This window comes from Mytilus californianus, unplaced genomic scaffold, assembly GCF_021869535.1.
Source record: "Mytilus californianus isolate M0D057914Y unplaced genomic scaffold, xbMytCali1.0.p SCAF_7, whole genome shotgun sequence".
Lineage (NCBI taxonomy): Eukaryota > Metazoa > Mollusca > Bivalvia > Mytilida > Mytilidae > Mytilus > Mytilus californianus.
In genome coordinates, this window is record NW_026262723.1 from 66,471,562 (window position 1) to 66,495,592 (window position 24,031).

At 31.7% G+C, this 24,031-nt stretch overlaps 1 protein-coding gene across 1 annotated transcript; it reads right to left on the minus strand.

Moving 5' to 3' along the window:
- Positions 1-10,198: 10,198 nt before the first annotated feature.
- Positions 10,199-14,050, minus strand: LOC127708547 (calcium-binding protein P-like). Its single transcript, XM_052213455.1, has 4 exons — positions 13,691-14,050; positions 12,072-12,172; positions 11,426-11,520; positions 10,199-10,688 (listed from the first exon to the last, which is right to left on the minus strand). Exons 1-4 carry the CDS (start codon positions 14,029-14,031, stop codon positions 10,488-10,490), a joined length of 738 nt encoding a protein of 245 aa, XP_052069415.1. The 5' UTR covers positions 14,032-14,050; the 3' UTR covers positions 10,199-10,487.
- Positions 14,051-24,031: the final 9,981 nt, after the last annotated feature.

Here is a 24,031-nt window from a genome sequence, read left to right on the forward strand (position 1 = left end):
TTTTGTCTGAGACTACTATAACATGGGAAGTGACCAATCTCTATGTTAATTGTTATAGTAGTCTCAGGTTTTTGTTTTGTAGTTCAATTGACTATGCATTTTAGAGCAGTTAAATATGAATTTGGATTAAATTTGAAGTTGATTCAGTATATTTTATGACATAATAACACTCTTTTATTTAAACAAAGCATTTTCAGACTTTATTTACAGACCAGCTTAGCTAATCATTCATTATTCAATCAATAATTTAATTAAAAGACTCAACAGTTGTTTGTAGGACTTATGAATTCAAATATAAGGGAAAAAAATCAAAACTTGAAGTAATACATGCAATAGGAATTATGAGAACTGCATGATATCAGATTGCAATACAGCTTTTTTTTCAGTTTTCTTTGTGTTGATTATAATGTTTTAAATCCCTTTCTGGCTTTTTGGATGTTCAGATTTTTTCTCTTGATTAAGAGCGAGCAACGGAACTTGTACATCTTATATAGTTTCTTATCTCGGGGTGGATCAAGCAAATTTTCAAAGAGGAGGGGGGCATGTATTGTCTACATTTTCTTTTTTTCCATATTGTAATTTAATGTAATGCAAAGTTAAATTCTATTGTAACACAAGTTCTGCTGACAAATGGCTGATAAACCCCTCTTGTATGTAATTATTTGGCATGAAATGAAATATGTTTTTTCTGTATATGGAAATTAGGAATAATCCACCCTCTCTTTATAAAAGACCTGGATCTGCTTAAAAGTTCTTGCTTTTCTCAGAATTTTCCATTGTTACATCAGGAATAAAGGCTACCAATAATCATGCTTGACAATCATTGAGGTCACACATAAAGAACCCATCTCTTTGCAGATCATAGTAGAAAAACAAAGATACAATGTAGTTGGTAACATAAATGTATTTAAAAATATCAAGAGAAACATTCCCATACAGAATCTCTGTCAATAAGTTATTTTTCCACTCTTAACAGTGAAATCTTAAATATGTAAATTGATCGGCAAGCCTCACATCTTGAAAAATAAAATGTCTGTAGGAAAGAACTATTGTTTCACAATTGATGCTGTGTTAGAATTTATAATATCACTCTTTTTTCTCCATATGATCAGCATAAAAAGTGACAAGTTCTTCAGTCTAAATAACTTTATTAAATCTCATTTCTGATGGAACATTTTCAGTGCACCAGATTAACAACTTTCTATGTTAGATACTTATTTAAATATAAAAATTCAAGTCTAATTTTAGAGTGAAATTTTAATATATTTAAACAAACTGTTCTAAACAACCAACATGTACAAACACTGAGTTTATTTTCATATCCTTTCTTAGAATATTGATACAAAGAAAGTAAAACAAAGACTTGTATCATTCCATCTACCAAAAGGGTGTTTGAGAATATACAAATAAGTCCAAGTTTCAGAGAAAAGTCAGTTATCTATAATTTTCTTCATTGGAAGTTTTCAAAAACCTGTTTTAGGTTACTTGAAAAAATGCCATATTCAAACATTCCATGACTATTTTAATGTTACAAGAGTAGAGGAACATAAAATATTGAATGGTTATTCAAGAAAGTGTCGAAATATAACTACAATCATTAATTTTACTCGAATTTACTGTTGTGAACTTGCAGTTTCCTACGACGCGTGTACGGAGTTATCTCCCGTTGATCTCCGCTTCGCCACGAATAAGCTGACACAATTGCGTATCCGGGGAATTTATGATCTATAATTAATATATAAGATGCAGAAAATGGTTTTACTTCATATTTTATACCCCTCCATACGTTACCAAACCCATTTAAGAAATGATTTGGGATTTTCCGTAGACCTACGCAAATTTTCCAAAAAAAATTTCAACTTCCATCGTTGTTTTAGAATACTTTTATAACACCTTTCATAAATAAGTATACATAATAATGAAGCTTATTCACTCAAGATTTGGACCCTACAAGTTTTATTTATGTACGAGTTACAATTAGACGATACGAGGTAAAAAACCAAGAGGTGTACACGTTCACAAGAAAACGGTAAACTCTGACCTTTTATCACGTGACCAATGTCTTGAACTTAGACGCCATTAAAGCGTTTGCCGTTCAGGTTACAATACACCATTAGATTTTATGGGCGCAGTCATTTTATGAGCATAACATGGTATTCAGAATTAAGAGTATAGCTAATCCTGATTGGTTGATATGTGCGCCCTTTATTTTTTGTTATAAGAGACTTCGTGCATTCTGCATTATACCAAAGGCCAAATAAATTATTTTCCTTGGCCCTAACAGAACTGAGATGTCTTTTAAACGCTAGGATGAGACACGTTTTTTTAAGTGCAAAATGGATAGGCATGGGAGATAAGTACAAATTACGCTAAGAAAAGCAACGCGAACCTATATTTTTTGGACCAAAAAATACTGTCCTAATAACTTTTCTTTAATTCTAGCAAGGTTTCGTTAAAAAAATCAACTTTCTGAAGTCTGTATCTCGAAAAAGGCTATCATTGTCGCCTATGGGGAAATTAATTGTTTATTTCAATCTATACAGCGTCGACATTTCTTTATCATAGTGCTCAAAAAGTGTCAAAAACAGTAATTTTACTTGATATTTGATGTGAAACCGTATTTTTTGGTGACCAATGAATTATTGATTAACTAGTTTTTAAGCTATAGTCTGTTTCATTTTTGTATTGCGTTTTACCGTAGAAACAAGGGTGGGTTCGACTTTTGACTTACTGTGGAGAGAATATGTCATTTTCTGAACTTCTGCTGATTTGTTTGAAAAAAGCACGTACACGTCTAGAGTTTGGATATACAAATCAATTTTTAAACATGACAATATCGATCCAAGTGCTGTTATCGAAATTTCCAAATTCAGTGAAAATGTACAGAAATGATCCCCTTCGAACATTGAAATGTTCACTCGAATGACAGACTATAAAAAATAGAATAGGCATGACATTTTGTAGTTAACAAATAATTTTCGATGTTTAAACACAAATATTTACACATTTTTCATATTTTGAAATGCTATAGTCTGTTTCAAAAATGTACTTTTATACGAAAATGGTTTCATTTAAAACTGTTGTTCAAAATTCACCGTCGTAGTTACATATTGGATCGGTTTTGGTATCAATATAATCAGTACTTGATGACATACAAAGAATCATTGGAGAAAGTGGACATTATCTTCAGGCCCTTTTTAGCAGTACCGCATTTACTCAAAAAATCAGAAAAATTTGTTCCCCATTTTTTGACTGGGGTCACCTCTGATAAAAAATTGTGAAAATTCAGAGAGTAATGCCAGAACGTTTTGAAGATGATTTTTGTGTGGCATATATATTTGTGCATCTAACGAACTATGAACTGCATGATTCTAGAAAGTATTAAATACCGTATAGGTTACAATACACCATTAGATTTTATGGGCGCAGTCATTTTATGAGCATAACATGGTATTCAGAATTAAGAGTATAGCTAATCCTGATTGGTTGATATGTGCGCCCTTTATTTTTTGTTATAAGAGACTTCGTGCATTCTGCATTATACCAAAGGCCAAATAAATTATTTTCCTTGGCCCTAACAGAACTGAGATGTCTTTTAAACGCTAGGATGAGACACGTTTTTTTAAGTGCAAAATGGATAGGCATGGGAGATAAGTACAAATTACGCTAAGAAAAGCAACGCGAACCTATATTTTTTGGACCAAAAAATACTGTCCTAATAACTTTTCTTTAATTCTAGCAAGGTTTCGTTAAAAAAATCAACTTTCTGAAGTCTGTATCTCGAAAAAGGCTATCATTGTCGCCTATGGGGAAATTAATTGTTTATTTCAATCTTCAACTGATATGGATAAAAAGTCTTTAACTATGTACACACTCCGTGTTTCCATTCTTTAAAACGCAATTGAGACGGTCACCATGATTCATTGGTGATTTCGCCACTTTTACAATTCGTCCCCTAATAGTCCATTGATTGTAAATGAATGCCTAACATTGTTTCAATTCTGATTATTCAGTATCATATGTTTAAAATTTTATTGTTAGACAATCTAGTCCTGTTAATCAGTTTAACCCCTTGTCAGTTTTGGTTTAACCCCTTGTCAGTTTTGATTTAACTGTTTTTTTACAAAAAGATATAAACAAATAAAAAACTGCATTTCACCCTGATGACCCATGTTTAGAATCAGAGATGCATTAAATTACTGAATATAATTATCTAAATTATCTATAAGTAAACCTGGTGAAAAGGAGTTGAATTAAGTCTTGTAGTTTCAGAGAAAAAGTAATGATTCAAGAAGAAAATTGTGAAAAATAAATCTTTCAAGGGAAATAACCAAAACTATAATTTCTCCCAAAAAAAAATTTTCCTACAGTAACCCAACAACAGATTGGCAATTTGTTCTGAACATGTTCATGCAGATAGATCAATACTATTTTTCTCATTTACACTTTCTTCTTATCTACTATAATTTTCAAGAAAATAATCAAAATCTAAAACTTCCTAATGAATAACTACTTCTAACAGTAACCCAACAATAAATTCTCCAATTTCTCCAATTGGCATGAAAATTTCATAATAGATAAGTATTTACCTAATCATCACTCTAACTCTCTTTCACGTTTGCTCTAACTGCTTTAATTTTTGAGATGTGAGCCAAAAACTGCAATTGACCCCTATGTTTTATTTTTAGCCATGGCGGCCATGTTTGTTGATGGATCAAAACTTCGGATACAATTTTAACCAAGATACCCTAAGGAACATTTATTTAAAGTTTGAATGTATTTGGCTCAGTAGTTTCAGAGAAGAAGATTTTTTAAATAGTTTACGACGAGAGACGACGAAAATTACCAAATTAGTGGCAGCAACCCAACAATGGTTTGTTTGATTTGTTTGAAAATTTCAGGGCTGGTAGATCCTGACCTGTTTAACATTTTTACCCCCTGTCAGATTTGCTCTAAATGCTTCACTTTTTTATATATAAGCATAAAACTGCATTTGACCCCTATGTTCTATTTTTAGTCATGTCGGCCATGTTTGTTGATGGATCAAAATTTCTGATACAATTTATAAACTAGATACCCAAAGGAACATTCATTTAAAGTTTGAAGGTATTTGGCCCAGTAGTTTCAGAAGAGAAGATTTTTGAAATAGTAAGACAGAAAATTACCAATTTAGTGGCAGCAACCCAACAATGGTTTGTTTGATTTGTTTGAAAATTTCAGGGCTGGTAGATCTTGACCTGTTTAACATTTTTACCCCATGTCAGATTTGCTCTAAATGCTTTACTTTTTGAGATATAAGCCAAAAATTGCATTTGACCCCTATGTTCTATTTTAAGTCATGGCGGCCATGTTTGTTGATGTATCAAAATTTCGGATACAATTTATAAACTAGATACCCCAAGGAACATTCATTTAAAGTTTAAAGGTATTTGGCCCAGTAGTTTCAGAGGAGAAGATTTTTGAAATAGTTTACGACGACAGACGACGACGACAGACGACGGACGACGACGGACGCAAAGTGATGGCATAAGCTCACATGGAGCCCTTCGGGCCCGGTGAGCTAAAAAGGAAGATTTCTGTCATATTCATCGTTTAATATAAACAAATATGTTAGCCTTTTTAAACATATCTTTAATAACATTTCAGTACTTATGGAAAGAGTTATTCCATTTCATCCTTTGATATTAAAGGATATACTAATTGTAATCGCAAAATTGTAATTTGACAGATGTGAATAAAAGTTAATGAAAAAAATCCAATTTTGTCATTGAAAACCTTTAAATATGTTTCAGTAAATTATGAAGCTGTAAAAGAAATATAACTAGTTAATAAGTCAAACAATTAAAAGTGAGAAAAAATATATACCTACTGTACTACATTTGGGGATTGGTGGTAATGAAATCAAATTATTTAAGTTATCTATGCATTTTAATTTTTAAAGTTTAATGATAAAAATGTCACTTAATTGTTTGCATTTATGTCTGTTAATGCACATAGCGCATGTATAAAAAATGCAGGTCTTTGTCTATTTACTATATTAATATAACCAACATGGTAGTTATAAATAAATAAAACATCAAGAAGCAAGCACGAAACTACGAAAGCCTATTAGGGTCACAAAAAAAAATATTTATCGCGTAATTACGAGATAATTATCTCGTAATTACGAGAAAACTATCGCGTAATTACGAGATAATTATCGCGTAATTACGAGAAAACTATCGCGTGATTACGAGATAATTATCGCGTAAAAATTACGAGATAACTATAATGTAATTACGAGATAATTATCTCGTAATTACGAGATCATCATCGCGTAATTACGAGAAAACTATCGCGTAATTACGAGATAATCATTTTTTTGGCTCGTAATTACGAGATTATCATTTTTATACGCCCGTTTACGAGACGTATTATGGTATACCGTTGTCCGTCTGTCCGTCTGTCCGTCCGTCGTCAACATGTCGGACATTAACTCAAAAACGTTTAACTAATTTGCAAGAAATTGTGGTGAATTGTTTATATCTATTGACATGAGCTCCCTTTCGACTTTTATATATTTTAAATTTTACGTTTCCGAGTAACAGGGTTTTATTCATTAAAAAAAGGGGGATTTTCCAGTTTTCGGACAAAAAATAAAAAATGCTTTCAGCAGTTCTTATAAAACTTTGGTGAATTGTTTATATCTATTGATGTAAGCTCTGTTTAGAATTTTATAAATTTTTCATTTATCATTTCTGAGTTATTGGGTTTTATTCATTAAAAAAGGGGTGATTTTCCAGTTTTCGGACAATAACTTTAAAATGCTGTCAGCAATTCTCATGAAACTCTGGTGAATAGTTTATATCTATTGATGTAAGCTCCCTTTACATTTTCATAAATTTCTAATATGACATTGAGAATTAATTGAACTTTATTTGTTAATAGTCTGACAACAGATTTACTAATTATTGCGCAACAGCACAGTGTATTGCACAACAGCAAGAAATCTTTAATTGAATATAAATTAAATTCATATAACCAATTTCAAGTTCTTTGACTTCATTTTTTCAGAAACCTATAATATGTCAAATATTTAATTACAATCGAAATTCTGACCTGTATCAAGTTTGAATATTGTGTCCATTTTTGCCCCAACTGTTCAGGGTTGGACCTCTGCGGGCGTATCCAGCTGCGCTCAGCGAAGCAGTTTATTTTATCTCGTAATTACGCGATAGTTTTCTCGTAATTACGAGATAGTTTTTCTCGTAATTACGAGATAAAAAAAAATGATTATCTCGTAATTACGAGATAGTTTTCTCGTAATTACGCGATAATTATCTCGTAATTACGCGATAATTATCTCGTAATAACGCGTTAATTATCTCGTAATTACGCGATAATTATCTCGTAATTACGAGATAAAAAACTTCTTATCTCGTAATTACGAGATAGTTTTCTCGTAATTACGCGATAATTATCTCGTAATTACGAGTTAAAAATGATTATCTCGTAATTACGCGATAGTTTTCTCGTAATTACGCGGTAATTATCTCATAATTACGCGATAGTTTTCTCGTAATTACGAGATAAATATTAATTTTTTTTGTGACCCTAATAGGCTTTCGTACGAAACTTAAGGTGAATCAATATAATATTGCAAATTAATAATATCCTGGGGAGAACACTGGATTGTTTTGCTTTCAGTAATTATATAATACACCTTGCCTAAGAAATAGGTCTAGCCATGTCCTTATAAAAAATGGGGCTAAAATGATGTAAAATTACCATATTTACATAACAGCTGCATTTTTTGCATTTAACATATATCCTATATGTACATAGAGAACAACAGATTAAATGCACATGGTGTTAATTTCTGTTACCACCTAAGCATTAATTTTAATAGGTGGCAGCAAATAGGGCAGATTGGCCTATACATGTGGTGTCCACACATCTACTCTGTTGTTCCCAAGTCTAAAAATTCTGCTCGCCCTGGCTAAGTCCTCAACATCTTTCTTTTCTAAAAATAGATCAGCAGTAGTAATGGAGCACTTAATATATAGTCCAGTGCATGGGCGGATCCAGGGGGGAGGGGGGGGCCGGGCCGGGCCCCCTTTTGTGGGTAAAATTTGATTGATTATATAGGGAATCACTGAAGCATGACTGGAGCGCCCCCCCCTCCCCCCTCCCTTAGGTCAGTCAGTGGGCCCCCCTTACAAAAAGTTCTGGATCCGCCACTGCAGTGGTTTAGTCCTGTCTTTGTTTCTCTCTTATTTTCTTATTTATATCATTATTAATATATTTCTTATATTTTCTTGTAAGCCACCAATCCACAACTTCTCGATTTCCTATGGTGCCTGAAAACACTGAACAAGTTTTGTTCATTGCTGAGGTCTGTAAAGTGACTTATAACTGCTAACAGCCACATTGTTTGGACTCTAGTGGATAGTTATCAGACTGTTATCTCATTGGCAATCATACCACATCTCCTTATTTTAGTACGGGTTAATTATTTGAAATAAATGACTAAGGGAGCTGCCATTTGATTTTTATGGGGGGGGCTAGGATGAAAAATTTTGTCCTGCATTTTTTTTAGTTGTAATCTCTGTCCTGCCTTTTTATTTTTCACTCTATTCGGTCCTGCCTTTTTTTTTTTTAGTTTATTCTGACTTTTTTTTTACATCTCCTTTTCTTCATATCTAAATGTTTCAAAAGATATATTTGCTTTCAATTTACATATCCCCCCCCCCCCCCCCCCCCCCAATAAAAATCAAATGGTAGCTCCCTAACAAACATTAAATCATTTTAAAACAAATAATTCTGCAATAATTTATGTGGTCATTTTAAGTTTTCAGTATCTATATATATATCAACAATAAGTTGTATAAATGGTGTCACTATGTTTGTTATTGTCAAACTAGTATAACAATACTATTGTCTAAATCTACAGAAATGGATCGTGCTTTAAGTAACAGTGTATGATGATGTCACTAGGTCACCTGTAACTTATCTCTTAAATAAGGACTATGTGGGGTATAAGATCTTGCTTACTATAGGCTCTTCATAATCATTTTGTTAAATAATTCTACAAAGAAGGGGATAGTCTGTAAATGTATCATTGACTAAGAATAATGAAATTGCAAGAAACAAATTCACATATTACTTTAAATTTGAAGATTGTTCAGGTAGTCTTGAGCTATTTCTTTGTACAACAGAACAACCAGTAGTCATCTTCACTTCACTTCACTTCACACACATATATATATATATATATATATATATATATATATATCTTGACACACAAATAAAAAAGCCATAGACATTAAAAACAATTCATATCTATTCTATAGTCGGTCAGCCTACATTGTACCTACCATGAACTGAAAAGTCTCCTAAGATTCAGTAGGTAAATTATGTGAAAATCAAGACTTGCATCAAAAATATACAAATATTAGAGACAATGGCGTCATTTTTCCTCAGAGCAATCAGCTCTTTGATTCATTGGTATGACCAGCGAGGGCTCAACTTGAAAAATTAAGTACCAACAGTCGAAGAGGATCTGAGATAGTATCTACATCCTCAAATTTTGATCAAAATTTGGGTCTTATCTAAGGAAAGGAGCTTATTAAACAAATAAGGTCGAATATTATACGTTTGCATGTGTTAATGCCAAATCGCTCCTCGGTATGGAGAGGAATTCTGCCACATCAAAAATTGGCACTTGCCTATTATTTCGACGCGTACAAGAATTAATTTAGCTGTTCGTAATATATTCAAAGGTGAAATAAATCACGGCCTTGTAATTTGTCACCTTAATATACATGTGTAACAGCTAAAAAAAAAGATTTGTTCAGTCAAAATGGAGTACACGTGTCAAGTGAGGGTAATGGTGTCTTCTTGAACAATATGAAAGGAGTGTTATGGTTGTTTGCAAGTTATTTCCCGATTAAGTCCTCTTTATCTTATTTCAGAACCTTGTAGTAATCTCGTTTCGCTCGGGATGAAAGTGTCATTTGTTGGAATCTGGTAAGCTGACAAGATGGCACTTTTGTTGTTATGTTATCAGAAGATCACCTACTTACCAATGTGTGTATTTTTTTCCCTGCGGCAGATATCATTCGTACAGTATTTCTTAAATTATTTAAATCTTTCATTAAATTCAAACCTCATGTTGGAGTATCAATCAATCAATCAGATAAATATATATATATATAACTTGATTTCACATTTTTTTTATTACAATGATTAAAAAAAAACAGGTTTTTTTTATCTTTAAAATCAAATGATCAAACACATTATTATATACAATACTTTATACAACAAAGTAATCTTTAGGTGAAAGTATAATAAGCAAATTATATAATGGGACTTTTGTATCATATTATTCAACTGTTATTTTTATCATTCTCTCGTGTATTTTTATACACTATGTACCGATACTCCATGGCCAGTTCTTGAATTAACTCTATGCGATCTACTTGGTACTTTCAGTTCTTGTTTTGAATTTATTTTTTCTTTCCGATTGGAACCTGTGGCCCACCTTGTATACCACCCGGAAGTATACCTCCGACCTGACCCGGCACACCACCAATGGCACCAGGTATACCTCCCTGAACAACACCTGGGACAACTCCAGGAATAGTGCCAATCGTTTGTGGTTGTGTTCCGGGGCTGGCTTGATTACAAGCAATCTGTGTACACGACGCCTGAAATAAGAAACAAAATACCATTAAACACTTGTACAGCTCTGTATGTAACAAACCTCTAAGGTACTAACCTAACAATCTGTGGAAAGTATAAGGTTTTTTTTTAATAAATTGTTTGATTTTTTTATTTCTTGGGAAAAATAGTAATTGTTTCAAAAGAGTAATGAACAAAACAGTTTGTTTTCACTGAAAATTGGGTAAAATAATTAGTTTCATAAGAAAATTAGTTCACACTTGAGTTTCAAAAAAAATCTTGTTATCGTATGTTATTGATAAAAAATGTGGGTTTTTTTAAAATCAAAGTCGAAAAAAAATGTTTGCTTTTATTTATATTGATATTTTTGGTTAAAGACCTAAAACCTTTGCTACAAACATGTTAAAAATAACATTCTTGTTGCTTAGTCTTTAGTTTTCTATGTTGTGTTTTATATACTGCTATTTGTCTCTCTGATCGTTTTTCGTTTGTTTTTCGTTGTTGTTTTTTTGTGTTTTTTTTTTACCATTGCATTGTCATTGTTTTCGACTTTGATATTCCTATGGTATCTTTCGTCTATCGTCTTTCTTTTACATAAAATCCAATCATCATTCTTAGATATACAATAAATCAATCAATGATATTTTGGAATGAAACTTTAATATATAAGTAGCATTTCTTTTTTGAGATTTTCTAAGCTGTAACATTATTATCAAGTCTGTACTTTTGACCTGACAAAATGATTGATTTATTAAGACCATACCTGTCCATTTTGTGTATTACAAGTACATCTGTTACCGCAGGTGTCAATCTGTTTTGTTTGTCCAACTTGTATAAATTGATTCTGAGCCCTGCAGCCTGTTAAAGATATAGGAAAATTGGATAAAATTGGATAATTTTCTAAACATTAGAATGAATAAATCACGTTTCGTATTTCTTCAGAAGAGTGTAATGATATTCTATGTTCAAGTTCAAGTTATTTTAGCAACAGAAGCCGATTCAAAAATTCTTTGATGTTTCCCTCTGTTAGACGTATTTACACTTTTTGTATTTAGCTGAATGATTATTTATTTAAACTCAAATCAAAGAAGAAGAAGATATTTCAATTGCATCGTATCCATTGGATAATACATAATTATAAAAACTAAGAAGTTAAAATATTTTTGGTTTGGAAAGTTGCTTATAAACAGAAGGCAACATACAGTCTTCAAAATTCTTTTTTTTTAATTTATCATTATAGTGTTCTTGACAATTCGAAATATTTATGATCTTTAAATTTAAACTGTGGCATTATATTTGTCTTCCTTAGAAAAAAAGCCAGCTTATCACATTCTACGAAGTAAAATTGATCAACAATTGTCTTTGGTTTGATAAATATCAAAACCAAATCGTAAATGAATCTGACTTACCAGGAATACATTGACAAGGTAGCACTGGAATCCATGTAGGACATATATAAGGAAGTCCCACGTTACTTCTGTAAACACATTGTTGTCCAATTCCACATCCTCTGTAATAACAATAACAATACATTTTATATCTATTCATTTTTTTTCGATTCTTAGATAGGCATTTTAGTTGAGTTTTGACGAAAATCGTGTTTGTTGGGCTTTAATTCCTTTTCCTCTTTCCTCACACAATTATATTTTCCGTTCAAATAAACCATTAAAACATCATAACCTCCTGACAAGAATAATCATAAAATTTTAAAAATTTATGTTTAATAATAATTGGTTAACATTAATTTAAATGTAATGACTTCACTACAATTTATATTATTTTCAATGATTGAAATCAAATACATTCATCTAGGTTTTTTTTTCTTCTAATATCATTAGTTTTTGTTCAATTTAATTATACTCTATAAAAAGTCTGAAAAAGTGTCGAGGCGACTATATTCATTGAAAAATTAAAAGGTCAGAAGTCTATTCGCCAATAGTCCGCCATTGTAGGAAGTTAAACATTTTACCGTTTATATCTATATTTTTTTCTTCACAGACCAAAAGAGATTCTTAATTAAATGCAAACGTTATTATGCCAAGTTCCTTTGAAATAAACTATTCCTCTGTAAAATACGGATACATCCAAGAAATTAAATATCTGAAATAGTTATATTCGAAATGATTTAGTTGTTCTTTTCCGGTATCCAACTGAAAAGGATTTGATTTTTAGTTCAGAAATAAAGATTTGAAATTACTTGTCTGTTTTTATATAAATTGGGTGTGAATATAGTGCCCAAAACTAGTTGTAAAACATCATCTGAACGTTTTAATTACCTTATTAATGGCGCGGCAATATCATTAGTATTGATTGCTATAAATGGGCATTTATTATTCATAATTCTTAAGATTTCCATATTGACAGATCTTTTCTCCTTTCGAATAAAATGAATGGTCCTATTTATCGATATATTATTGCAGAACAAACTATGCCTATTTTTTGTTTATTTCTTTTGAACGTTTTTTTTTTATAGAAAAGCAGATATATTTTTTTCTTAATGTAGATTTGAACATTTTTGATTAATTTAAATAACACTAATATAAAGTGGCCTTTAAAAAGGCATCATTTTTGCTATTCTTATTGCTGATGTTTTTCTATTTATGAATTAAAGGAATTGCGGAAACCATTTAAGGGTCAGCCGTATACATTTTTTTACGTGTATTGATAATATAATTGACTTCTAATTATTTCAATTAGAACCTTGGATTTAAAAGTTATATTCTTATCATTTTCATAAAGATAAGGCGTAAAGATAAAGCATTATGACCACAAAACAATGTCTTCTATAGACTCCACGGAGTCCTCATAACATAAAAAAATAATAAAAAACCAATTAATGGTAAAAACAAAATCGCATATTTTTTTTACAACATTCGTACTTGCGCGTTATCCCGTTGACGGAGGCTGCCATTTTGCAAATCAAATGATTTCCCGCATATGCGTATATCTGATTACCAACAAGTATCATGAAAAAAGACGGACTTCGTCCTCTTTATCTCGTATATTATTACAACGATACGATACGTACCTTACATGACAACTGTTCGGATTACCAACACTTTGTTGTATAAACTGTTGATTTTGTGCAAAATTATTAACTCCATTAAATCCCTGCTGTCCAGGAAACTGTCCTGGAATTTGATTCTGAAATCCATTTTGGCCAATTATTCCCTGCTGGCCAAATTGCTGGCCTGGAAATTGTCCTTGTTGTCCAAATTGCTGGTTTTGAAATTGTCCTTGTTGTCCAAATTGTTGGCCTGGAAATTGTCCTTGTTGTCCAAATTGCTGGTTTGGAAAACCACCCCCTTGATTAAATTGTTGTGCATTGAAGCCATAAATGCACAAGGTAAACACGAAAATGGGTAACATGTTTCTACGAAAATTCAAAATGAATGAAGAAATACCTTGATTAGCTTTTATACCGATTTTAGGTTAAAGTGATGTGTAATATGTTTGCATGGGAAGAAACACGTCACAACTGTCAGAAAATGTGTCAATGTGATGATTTCAGATATGGACAGTTAACGATAAGTACATGATTTTTATCGCCAATAGCATTTAATTAATCATAGATTTTCTCCGGGTATGATTTTTCGTCATCTTCAATTATATGAATGTTAACACCTTCTTACAACATATTAGGTCAAGTGATTAGTAATTTGTAATGCATTAAGAAATTTTGTAACCCAGATTTTTTATATTACAATTGAAATGCAAATTACAGGGCATTCTTTTGAGTTATTTTTTTTTTTATCATTATTGAAACAATTTCTAAAAATAATAATACTGATGACTCTGTCTTGTGTTAAAGGAAGTGCAAATCGTTCTATTACTCGTTACGGATGTTATCATTCTGTCTGCATTCCTACCCAGTGCATTTCTTTTGAGTTCAATTTCAAACATATCAAATCTAGGTTTTGGAAAATAACATGTCTATGCTATGAAATTGAAAAGAGTCTTTAAATTTTATTAACTTAAAATGGCAATATGACAACCTTGTGTACTCTCGGTCTTAATATCAATTTGTATCATTAATTGAAATCGTTTATAATCCACCCCGTGTTCAAAGTAGTTGTGAAGCGTAGTATAGTAAGTATAGGATTTTTCAAATAAACTCGAATAAAATGTATTTAAAAAAAAAATGTCCTGAATGACTGACAACAAATCGGGAAAACATTAATCAAATCAACTAAGAGAACAAAATGACAAAACGGCTCATATTATTGACTTGGTTGAGATTTATTAGTTGACTATCTACTTTCACACTTTACAAATACAAACTTGCATCGGAAATAAACACATTTATTCCAACACCAGTTGTTGGCATGATACGGGTTATGTTCTTCTCATATATTTTATGATGGTATGATACTAAACCTCTAACGGGAGGGATTGTGCTTTCAATCAGTTTAATTGAGGTCTGGAGCTGGCATGTCAGTAACTGCTAGTAGTCCTTTGTTAATTTATGTATCATTGTCATTTTGATTAGTTTCTTTTGTTACCTATTCTGACATCGGACTCGGGCTTTTTTTAAACTGAGTTTTACTGTGCGTATTGCTGTGTGTTTGTTTATTCTACATTGGCTAGAGGTATAGGGGGAGGGTTGAGATCTCACAAAACATGTTTAACCCCGCCGCATGTTTGCCCTTGTCCCAAGTCAGGAGCCTCTGGCCTTTGTTAGTCTTGTATGTTTTTTAATTTTAGTTCATTTATATGTTTTGGAGTTTAGTGTGACGTCCATTTTCACTGAACTAGTTCACATTTTTGTTTAGGGGCCAGCTGAAGCCCGACTCCGGGTGCGGGATTTTCTCGCTGTTTTGAAGACCCATTGGTGGCCTTCGGCTGTTTTCTGCTCTTTGGTCGGGTTGTTGTCTCTTTGGCACATTCCCCATTTCCATTCTCAATTTTATTAAACGGTTAAAAAATAACAACCTGATTATATTGTTTTAGTGTACACTCTAGTATCTAATATTCCCTTGAATTATGGAATAAAGGATATTTTAAGTTGTCTTATTATTGCAAATCTATATAATGAAACTAATGTTGCAGTTGACCCCCCTCCCCCCCTTAATTTTGACTTAATGCCGGCTTTACAGTTAGTTAAGCAGCATTCATCATATAGGTGTGAAACTGAAACTAGATACTTATTCGGACCACCTGAATTCACATCCAAATTATATAATGGGGTTCAGTTTACCATTTTTAGAATTTGTTATCTGCTAGTTTGATGATTTCCTTAGACTGCTTTCTTTTTCAGCTATTGTATTGTATGTCCTTTTGTTTGAATATCGAGTTTTGTATGAATTGTGTTATTTTTAAACTTTTCTTTATAATAAAATTTAAATTGAAACACAATTTTGAAATTCAGTATAAATTTTTAACTTGCTATAAAACCAGGTTTAACCAACCATTTTCTTTGGAAAATGCCTTTACCAAGACAGGAAATTGACAGTTGTTTTCCATTCGTTCCGTTGGTTGATAAAGTAAAACGTTTGATTTTGTCAGTTTTTATGGACAATTTTAATACGATATTTGCTGTAAAGGTTCTATGTTTTCCATTCATGAAAGTTCAATTTCATATATATAAAAGACGATAATTCAATGAGACAGCAATCCAACGACTTTCAAAACACAAAAAGTCACCAAAGGTCAACTAGGTCGGTTATCATCAAAAAGACATGTGTTTTTACAATATGTCAAAGACAGGCGATATATTCCAAAGAGACACTCATAAGTCGAAAATAAACTGACAACGCCATGGCTAAAAAAGAAAAAGACCAACAGACAAACAATAGTACACAAAACACAACATAGAAAACAAAAGACTGAGCAACACGAACCCCAACAAAAACTAGGGGTTATCTCAGGTGCTCCGGAAGGGTAAGCAGATCCTGCTCCACATGTGGCACCCGTCGTCTTGCTCATGTTAGTACAAACCCGGTAATAAGTATAATTCGGTAGGTCACATTCGGGAAAAGGGGACGGGATTGTAGTAACGACATTAGGAACATATCCGCTATCATCTGTGATTTCAACTTCACCACTTGGAACTCTTGGTTTAATAGCTTCCTTGTGAGCAGCAACCCTCTATCAAGGAAAACATGATAGGAAATACAAGCCCTGGAGTATCTTATCAACTGGGAGATATATACTTCGTATGCAGGCGCTGCTGGAATGTTGCTACATAAAAATGGAAAGTTCACAATTGGGAAGCTGAAATCATCTCTTTTGTCATAAAGTTTTGTTTTCAATCGACCCTCATTGTCAATTTCTAGATGTAAGTCAAGATATGAGGCAGACTTAACTGTATCTATTGTATCTTTATCTCAAGTTCGATGGGATAGATGCGTTCAACATAGTCACCAAATTTTGAATTATTTAGTGAGGGAACATCATCTATGGCTATGTAGCGGAAAGTAAAGTTAAAGGATACTGCTAACTTCTTTTCTTTCTTCCTAAGAAGTTCCTGTATGAAGTCAACCTCATATGAATAAAGGAACAAGTCGGCAAGAAGAGGGACACAGATAATAGACAGGTAAATAAATTAAACAAAAACCATCCCATTAAAACCAAATTTCTATAAGGACAAAAACAATTAGCTATTACTAAAGACAACCACAGAGGACCAATATCGAGGTTACTGGCATGACACATGAACATGTTTTATTCTGAATCAGATAAGATACGATAAGATTCGTTTCATAAAATAACGTTCAATAAAATTAGTTCAGTAAAAGCATTCAACTCTATAATATCTGTTTAATAGAATAACAAAAACACAAGTACAAAGTTTAACATGTCAAGAGGAACATCTGTGCCTGTATCGCTCGTCTGGTGAAAACACTTAGGACTTTTATATGCACATACTATAGTTTTTCTTTGTGTTGCTAATCATTTTTGCAATTAACATGTTTAACCTAGCACCTATTGGCTTTTTAGATAACAGCCAAAAACAGTAAAAAATCAACATTTCATGGGCAATAGCTCCAATACAGGTTGTCAAATTATCAGAGTAGATAGATCTTGTCATGCTGATCATTTTTGCAATTCACACCTAGATCCTATAATTTTCAAAATAACAGCATAAAATGCGAAAAATTGAGGGCAAAAATGTATATATTAGGAGAAATAACTGAACAGACAGATTTTTCTGAAATTTAAATGATTAAAGATCTTGTTGTGCTAATCATATTTTCGTTTTTATACTTTTAACCTAGCTCCTATATTTTTCCCGATAACAGCCAATAACAGCAAACCATGCTTCCTTCAGGGGCAATGACTCCAAAATGGGTCAAAAAAGTGTTCTCCAATTTTCAGGGTAGATATATATTGTCGTGCTGATCCTTTTTGCGCAAACACTTTTAACCTAGCTCCTTTAGTTTTCATGATAACAGCTAACAAGGGGTAATAACTCAAAAATTAGTTATTAGATTTTTTTCTAATATTCAGGGTGGATACATCTCGTCATGCTGATTATTTAATATTTTTGCATTTACGCTTTAAACCTAGCTCTTATAGTTTTTAACGTAATAGCAAAGAAATGCCAAAAAGATAAATATCAACATTTCAGGGGCAATAACTCAAAACCAGTGAACAGATTTTCCAAAATTTCAGGGTTGATAGAACAAGGTATGCTGACAATTTTTAATCTTATCAATATAGTTTTAGAGATATTCGCCAAAACTTAAGGTTAACCCTATGTTTTTTTTAGACATGGCAGCCATGTTGGTTGGTCAACCTGGACGAAAATTACAAATTTTATAGTTGATATCACACATATGAAGCAAACAAACTTTGGTTTCAATTCATTGAGAGAAATGTTATAAAGAAAAGATGACGGACGACGGACGCAAAGTGATGGCAAAATGAGCTGAAGATGAAATACGGCATCAAAGAATACTCGAAGTTACTAAAACACTCCAACTTTATTTACCTTATTTTTAAAGTCTTCAAAAATTATTATTACTATTATCATTTATTACTGAATACATAATTTTGTTATACAGTATATTTATGCAGTATCTTTAAAGTTTTTTTTTTCTATATAAAAATAAGGAGATGTGGTACATGTATGATAACCAATAAGACAGCTATCCACCAAAGTTCAAATAAAGTGGATGTAAGCTATTATAGGTAATCGTACGGCCTTCAACAATGAAAAAAACCTTTACCGTATAGTCGGCTATAAATGGCCCCGACATGAATAAAATGAAGCAAATGAGAAAACTAACGGCATATGTTATATCAAAACAATTTATGAAAATCAAATATGATAAACATGAGCCAACGACAAGCGCTGAACCACAGGCTCCTGACTTGGGACAGACACATAAAGAATGTGGCGGGATAAAACTCCAATCCGCCCCTAACCTGGAACATTGGAGTAACATTTAAACATAAAAACAAACCATAAAATCAGTTGAAAAGGGCTTAACTCATCAGATCGAAACAAAGCAGAAAAACAAGTAACAAAAACACAGACCGGACGTAGCAGGGCATTTATACATCCGTCAACAAACTGAAAGTACTCGAAGTTACTGACAGCTAGTTTAAAGCCAATAACAACTAAGAAAAATATAATATATCTAAGACTAAAATATCAATCAGTACACATCCAACATCCAATGGATTCAGTGTAAAGACGCCATTAACAGTAAAAGATCAAGGTACTGAAGTACTGAACATCGGATGACCGCAAGTTATTGTGGATGTCACAAGCACTTGTCTCAGAAAAAAAATCACATATTTATACCTGAAAGTGAGGTTAATGTACAGATGTATTTTTTTTCTGAGACAAGTTCTTGTGTGGAAGATAAATAAATGAAAGGGAATTCAACATCACCGTAATAACTATATATATATATATGTATTGTAGTTATACAAATCATTATACTCTGGTTTATATTAATATTAATATTTGTATATTACAGTTACATTTAATATAATTTTCATCCATTTGTATATCATTCTATTCTACTAATTATTAATAGTGCAGTGCAAGTGCATGGTGGACACTCTTCTATAATAATTCGATTTTTCTTATAGATTGGATTTGAGTAGGCATTCATATTTTCCCGCAAAACGAGAGAGCAAGGACCAATAACTCTGCATGTATCTGTATATAATCTTCACCTCCTTTATAGGAGATTGCAATCGTTCTTGAGATATTCTTCCGCATGCGTTAACACAATTTTTCTGTACGTCTGCATAGATATTAATAATTTTTACTTACATACATATAAAACATTTTAATATTATTAAATTATGTATTAAAAAAAATATTTGATGAGTATTCATTGAAGAAATGAAAATATAGCAAGTGATAAGGAATGTTATTTTGCACTCGATGATGTCGGCGTATTTATCATGTTTATAGATCGGTTAAAAACCCAAAACTAATTTACATAATGGAAATTTAGGCGATAGCAATACACCGCAATGACCTCACTGTCATCCGCTGTAAAAAGCATGACCTTGTGCAATGTCAAAATATAGGTATCGACAGATTTTAGTACCGTGAATGTGCATATGTCACTGTATAACAATAATATGTATTATGGTTTTAATTTACTGAAAACAAAATCGAATAGTTATACCAATAAAACAGTATATAGAGATCTAACTACATTGTTGAATTGGTAACCTTTAAGAATAAGAGAAAAGAAAGGATATTGGGTATCCATCCATGACACAAAATCAGTATATATACACACACACACAAAATAAGCAAAGGAACAGCGCTTTTATTGCTGTTCATTTAACGGATTGATACATTTACCCGAATCGTATCTAAATTTCCGGGCTCAGTAAAAAACACCACCGTATAAACTAGGATGTGCTTTTCCGGTTGATATTAGTTTTCTACTGGTACAGACAAACTTCCAAACCAAATCTTTGGAAGAATAAGGTTTTAAGTAATTTGGTAACGAAGTCCCTGACTTAATAATTTTCCAATAATACATAGATTACGCTCATTGAAATCCAAAACGTCACTACAGACACGGACAAAACGAATAAGCTGGGATATATAAACACCGTTAGACGGTACCAAAGGAACATTACCGTCCAAAAAAAAGAAAATTAACAGTAGGGAAAGAAAAATCGTCCCTTTTGTCGTACATTTTTGTGTAGAGTTTCTAGTGTAAATCTGAAATAGCTAAATTTAGGGAAAGAACAGTTATCGGTCCAACGATTTACAGAAAAGAGCGACGATTTACAGAAAAGGACCGAAAAGGACCAAAAAGAACAGAAAAGAACCGAAAAGGAACCGAAAAGAGCATACATATATTTATTTCATATTTATATACACACGAAATTTTGATATTGTTAACAATTCCTCGTAGTAAATGAACGCATAACTGTAACTTAGATTGTACATTTTATAGGGATATGTGGACACAAAAAAAAATAAGACAGTATTACAACTTGGTTTTCAGTAAAAAAAAATTTTATATATGTACAAGTAATCATTTGCACACTGTACAATATAAATCACTCCTGTTATACACCATAAAACAAAATGTGTCTTTTGATGAACACATCAAAGACTTTAATTCGCATAGTATCTAAATACAATAAGCATTTTAATAAAATAGTGTTGTTGTTTTTAAATAAAACTAGCAATTAGTCTTTGAATTTAAAAAAAAATGAAGGAATTAACAACCTGTGACCAAGAGACTGTATTATTCATGTAAGTCCCAGATGCGACAAATTGTCATTAAATAAATAAACTGTAAACTTGATTTTTGACTGTTAAATAAACTGTAAACTTGTTTTTTGACTATTAAATAAACTGTAAACTCGATTTTTGACTATTAAATAAACTGTAAACTTGATTTTTGACTATTAAATAAACCGTAAACTTGTTATTTGACTATTAAATAAACTGTAAACTTGATTTTTGACTATTAAATAAACTGTAAACTTGATTTTTGACTATTGAAAAGTATTATAGATTTGAAGAAAATGTTAGCGGAAATAGATCAGCCATATACGACCAACAAATATGTTAGGATAACTTAATTGGAAATCAACTCCTTAATATTAATTTTCCTTAAAATAATGATTTTTCTCCCTTTTTGCGTTTTTCGTTTTATTTTAAAACTATAAAAGTGTGGACACAGATCAGTGTGGATAGTATATTTGGATGTTTGACAGTGTTTTCTGACAAAAATAGTTCTCTGTTTTTCCTATAGGGTTCTATGTTAAACCATGGAAGTATAATATTGACATACAATACTTCCATGGTTAAACTGTGTTGTACAGTGATAGCCAACCTGTACCAAACACTAAAAATTAGCATTGTCGTTTATTTAATATTTAGTTTTAATGTTCAAGACTCTCATGGAGGAGACACTAATTGCATGGATTACCAACGATTCTAATAAAATATGTTCCACAACTTTAATTTTGGATATTGCAGCAAAACTCATAATTAGGAGAGGAACACTTTAGGTCATTTCTGCATGATGCGATTTTAATATGCGAGATGGTATCTGACAACCTGCATGCATGTACTATGTGTATGGTTCTATTTATGTTCCTTTGTGGTGGTCATTTCTTACTTGGGTTTGACCACAAAAACTGTAAATTAGTTAAGGATCTTCCCAGTATCATTAGTAAAAGATTTCGTTTAAATGTCGAAATTGTTTCTTAGAAGATATCTAATGGTTTTTTTGATATCCAATGATTTTAAGTAATGACAATACTTGGCATGACGCTTAAGGCTAGATGAGCTAGAAAGTAAACTTCTGTGTTATTTTAGTTCTTTCTTCGAAAATGTCTTCTCCAAGGCCTGGTCGAAGTTAAAAAATTAAAATTGGACCAGTATGATAAATTATCATTTATATTTTTTATCAAGGATTTTAATCTTATTATTAAAATATTTGTTCATATGCATATTATATTTTTTAAGTAGCAATAACTTGTGCATGGAGATTATTAACAAATAAAAAATTCGTAAGGGTTCCGCGGAACCCAGTGTCTCGCCTACTTTTGGTGTTAATCGCAGGCTCAACAAAAATGAGGAAAAAAATTAATAAAAATATTCCCCTCTATACTATGTTTTGATTGTAAGTAGCTTCTGTCCAAGTTTGGTAAAAATCCAGGATAATTTATGAATCTAATAAATGTTTTAAAAACTTAAACTGCAGAATGTATGTAATGTTGACTGGAAGAAAAACTAAGTCCATTTATAAGTAAAATACAGAAAAAATGGAACAAAATTTTATCAAAATTTCCTTCTAGATACTAGCTTTTGATCATAAACAAGCTTCTGTCCAAGTGTGGTACAAATCCAGGATAGTTTAAGAAAGTTGTTAAAATTTTAAAAACTTTAACCACAGAGTGAATGTAATGTTAACTGGCAGAAAAACTAAGTCCATTTATAAGTAAAATACGGAAAAATGGATTTATTTTTTTACAAAATTTACTTCTGGATACTATCTTATGATCATAAACAAGCTTCTTTCCAAGTTTGGTATAAATCCAGGATAGTTTAAGAAAGTTATTAAAATTTCAAAAACTTTAACCACAGAGTGAATGTAATGTTTCCTGGCAGAAAAACTTAAGTCCATTTATAAGTAAAATACGGAAAAACTGATTTTTTTTTTTACAAAATTTACTTCTGGATACTATCTTATGATCATAAACAAGCTTCTTTCCAAGTTTGGTAGAAATCTAGGATAGTTTAAGAAAGTTATTGAAATTTTAAAAACTTTAACCACAGAGTGAATGTAATGTTAACTGGCAGAAAAACTAAGTCCACTTACAAGTAAAATACGGAAAAAATGGAATTTTTTTTTTACAAAATTTACTTTTGAATATAATCTTATGATCATAAACAAGCTTCTGTCCAAGTTTGGTAGAAATCCAGGATAGTTTAAGAAAGTTATTAAAATTTCAAAAACTTTAACCACAGAGTGAATATTTGTGGACGCCGCCGCCGACGACGACGACGACGACGACGACGACGCCGACGGAATGTAGGATCGCTATGTCTCGCTTTTTCGACAAAAGTCGAAGGCTCGACAAAAAAACCTGTGCGCAATTTAGTGTAATTATATGTATATATATGTAAATAGTTCGTCTATATATTTATAAGTTAAATGAGAAAGGGTGCCAGAGAGATAGTAAGACGCATGAAGTAGAAAGAGAAATTAAACAAGAGATCTAAGGAGAATAAAAAAAGTGAGGAAATGCACATGGAGATAGAAAATTGATTATGTATATACAGATTGGAGAGGCAAAAAATCTACCAGATTGGGAAAGGGAAGAGAAAGCGGATGAAAGATGCAGTCGATATTGATAAATACTTAAATAGATATAACATATAAATTAATGTATGAGCTTTTTCAAAATTCATTTGAAT

What these genes read in the sequence shown, in the direction of transcription:
- LOC127708547 (XM_052213455.1), bottom strand. Translation starts at nt 14,031, where the DNA reads ATGTTACCCATTTTCGTGTTTACCTTGTGCATTTATGGCTTCAATGCA. An exon ending in CCGAACAGTTGTCATGTAAG is followed by an intron (nt 12,173 to 13,690) that starts GTACGTATCGTA and finishes TTGTTATTACAG; the next exon opens with AGGATGTGGAATTGGACAAC. An exon ending in GTAATACACAAAATGGACAG is followed by an intron (nt 10,689 to 11,425) that starts GTATGGTCTTAA and finishes TTCTTATTTCAG; the next exon opens with GCGTCGTGTACACAGATTGC.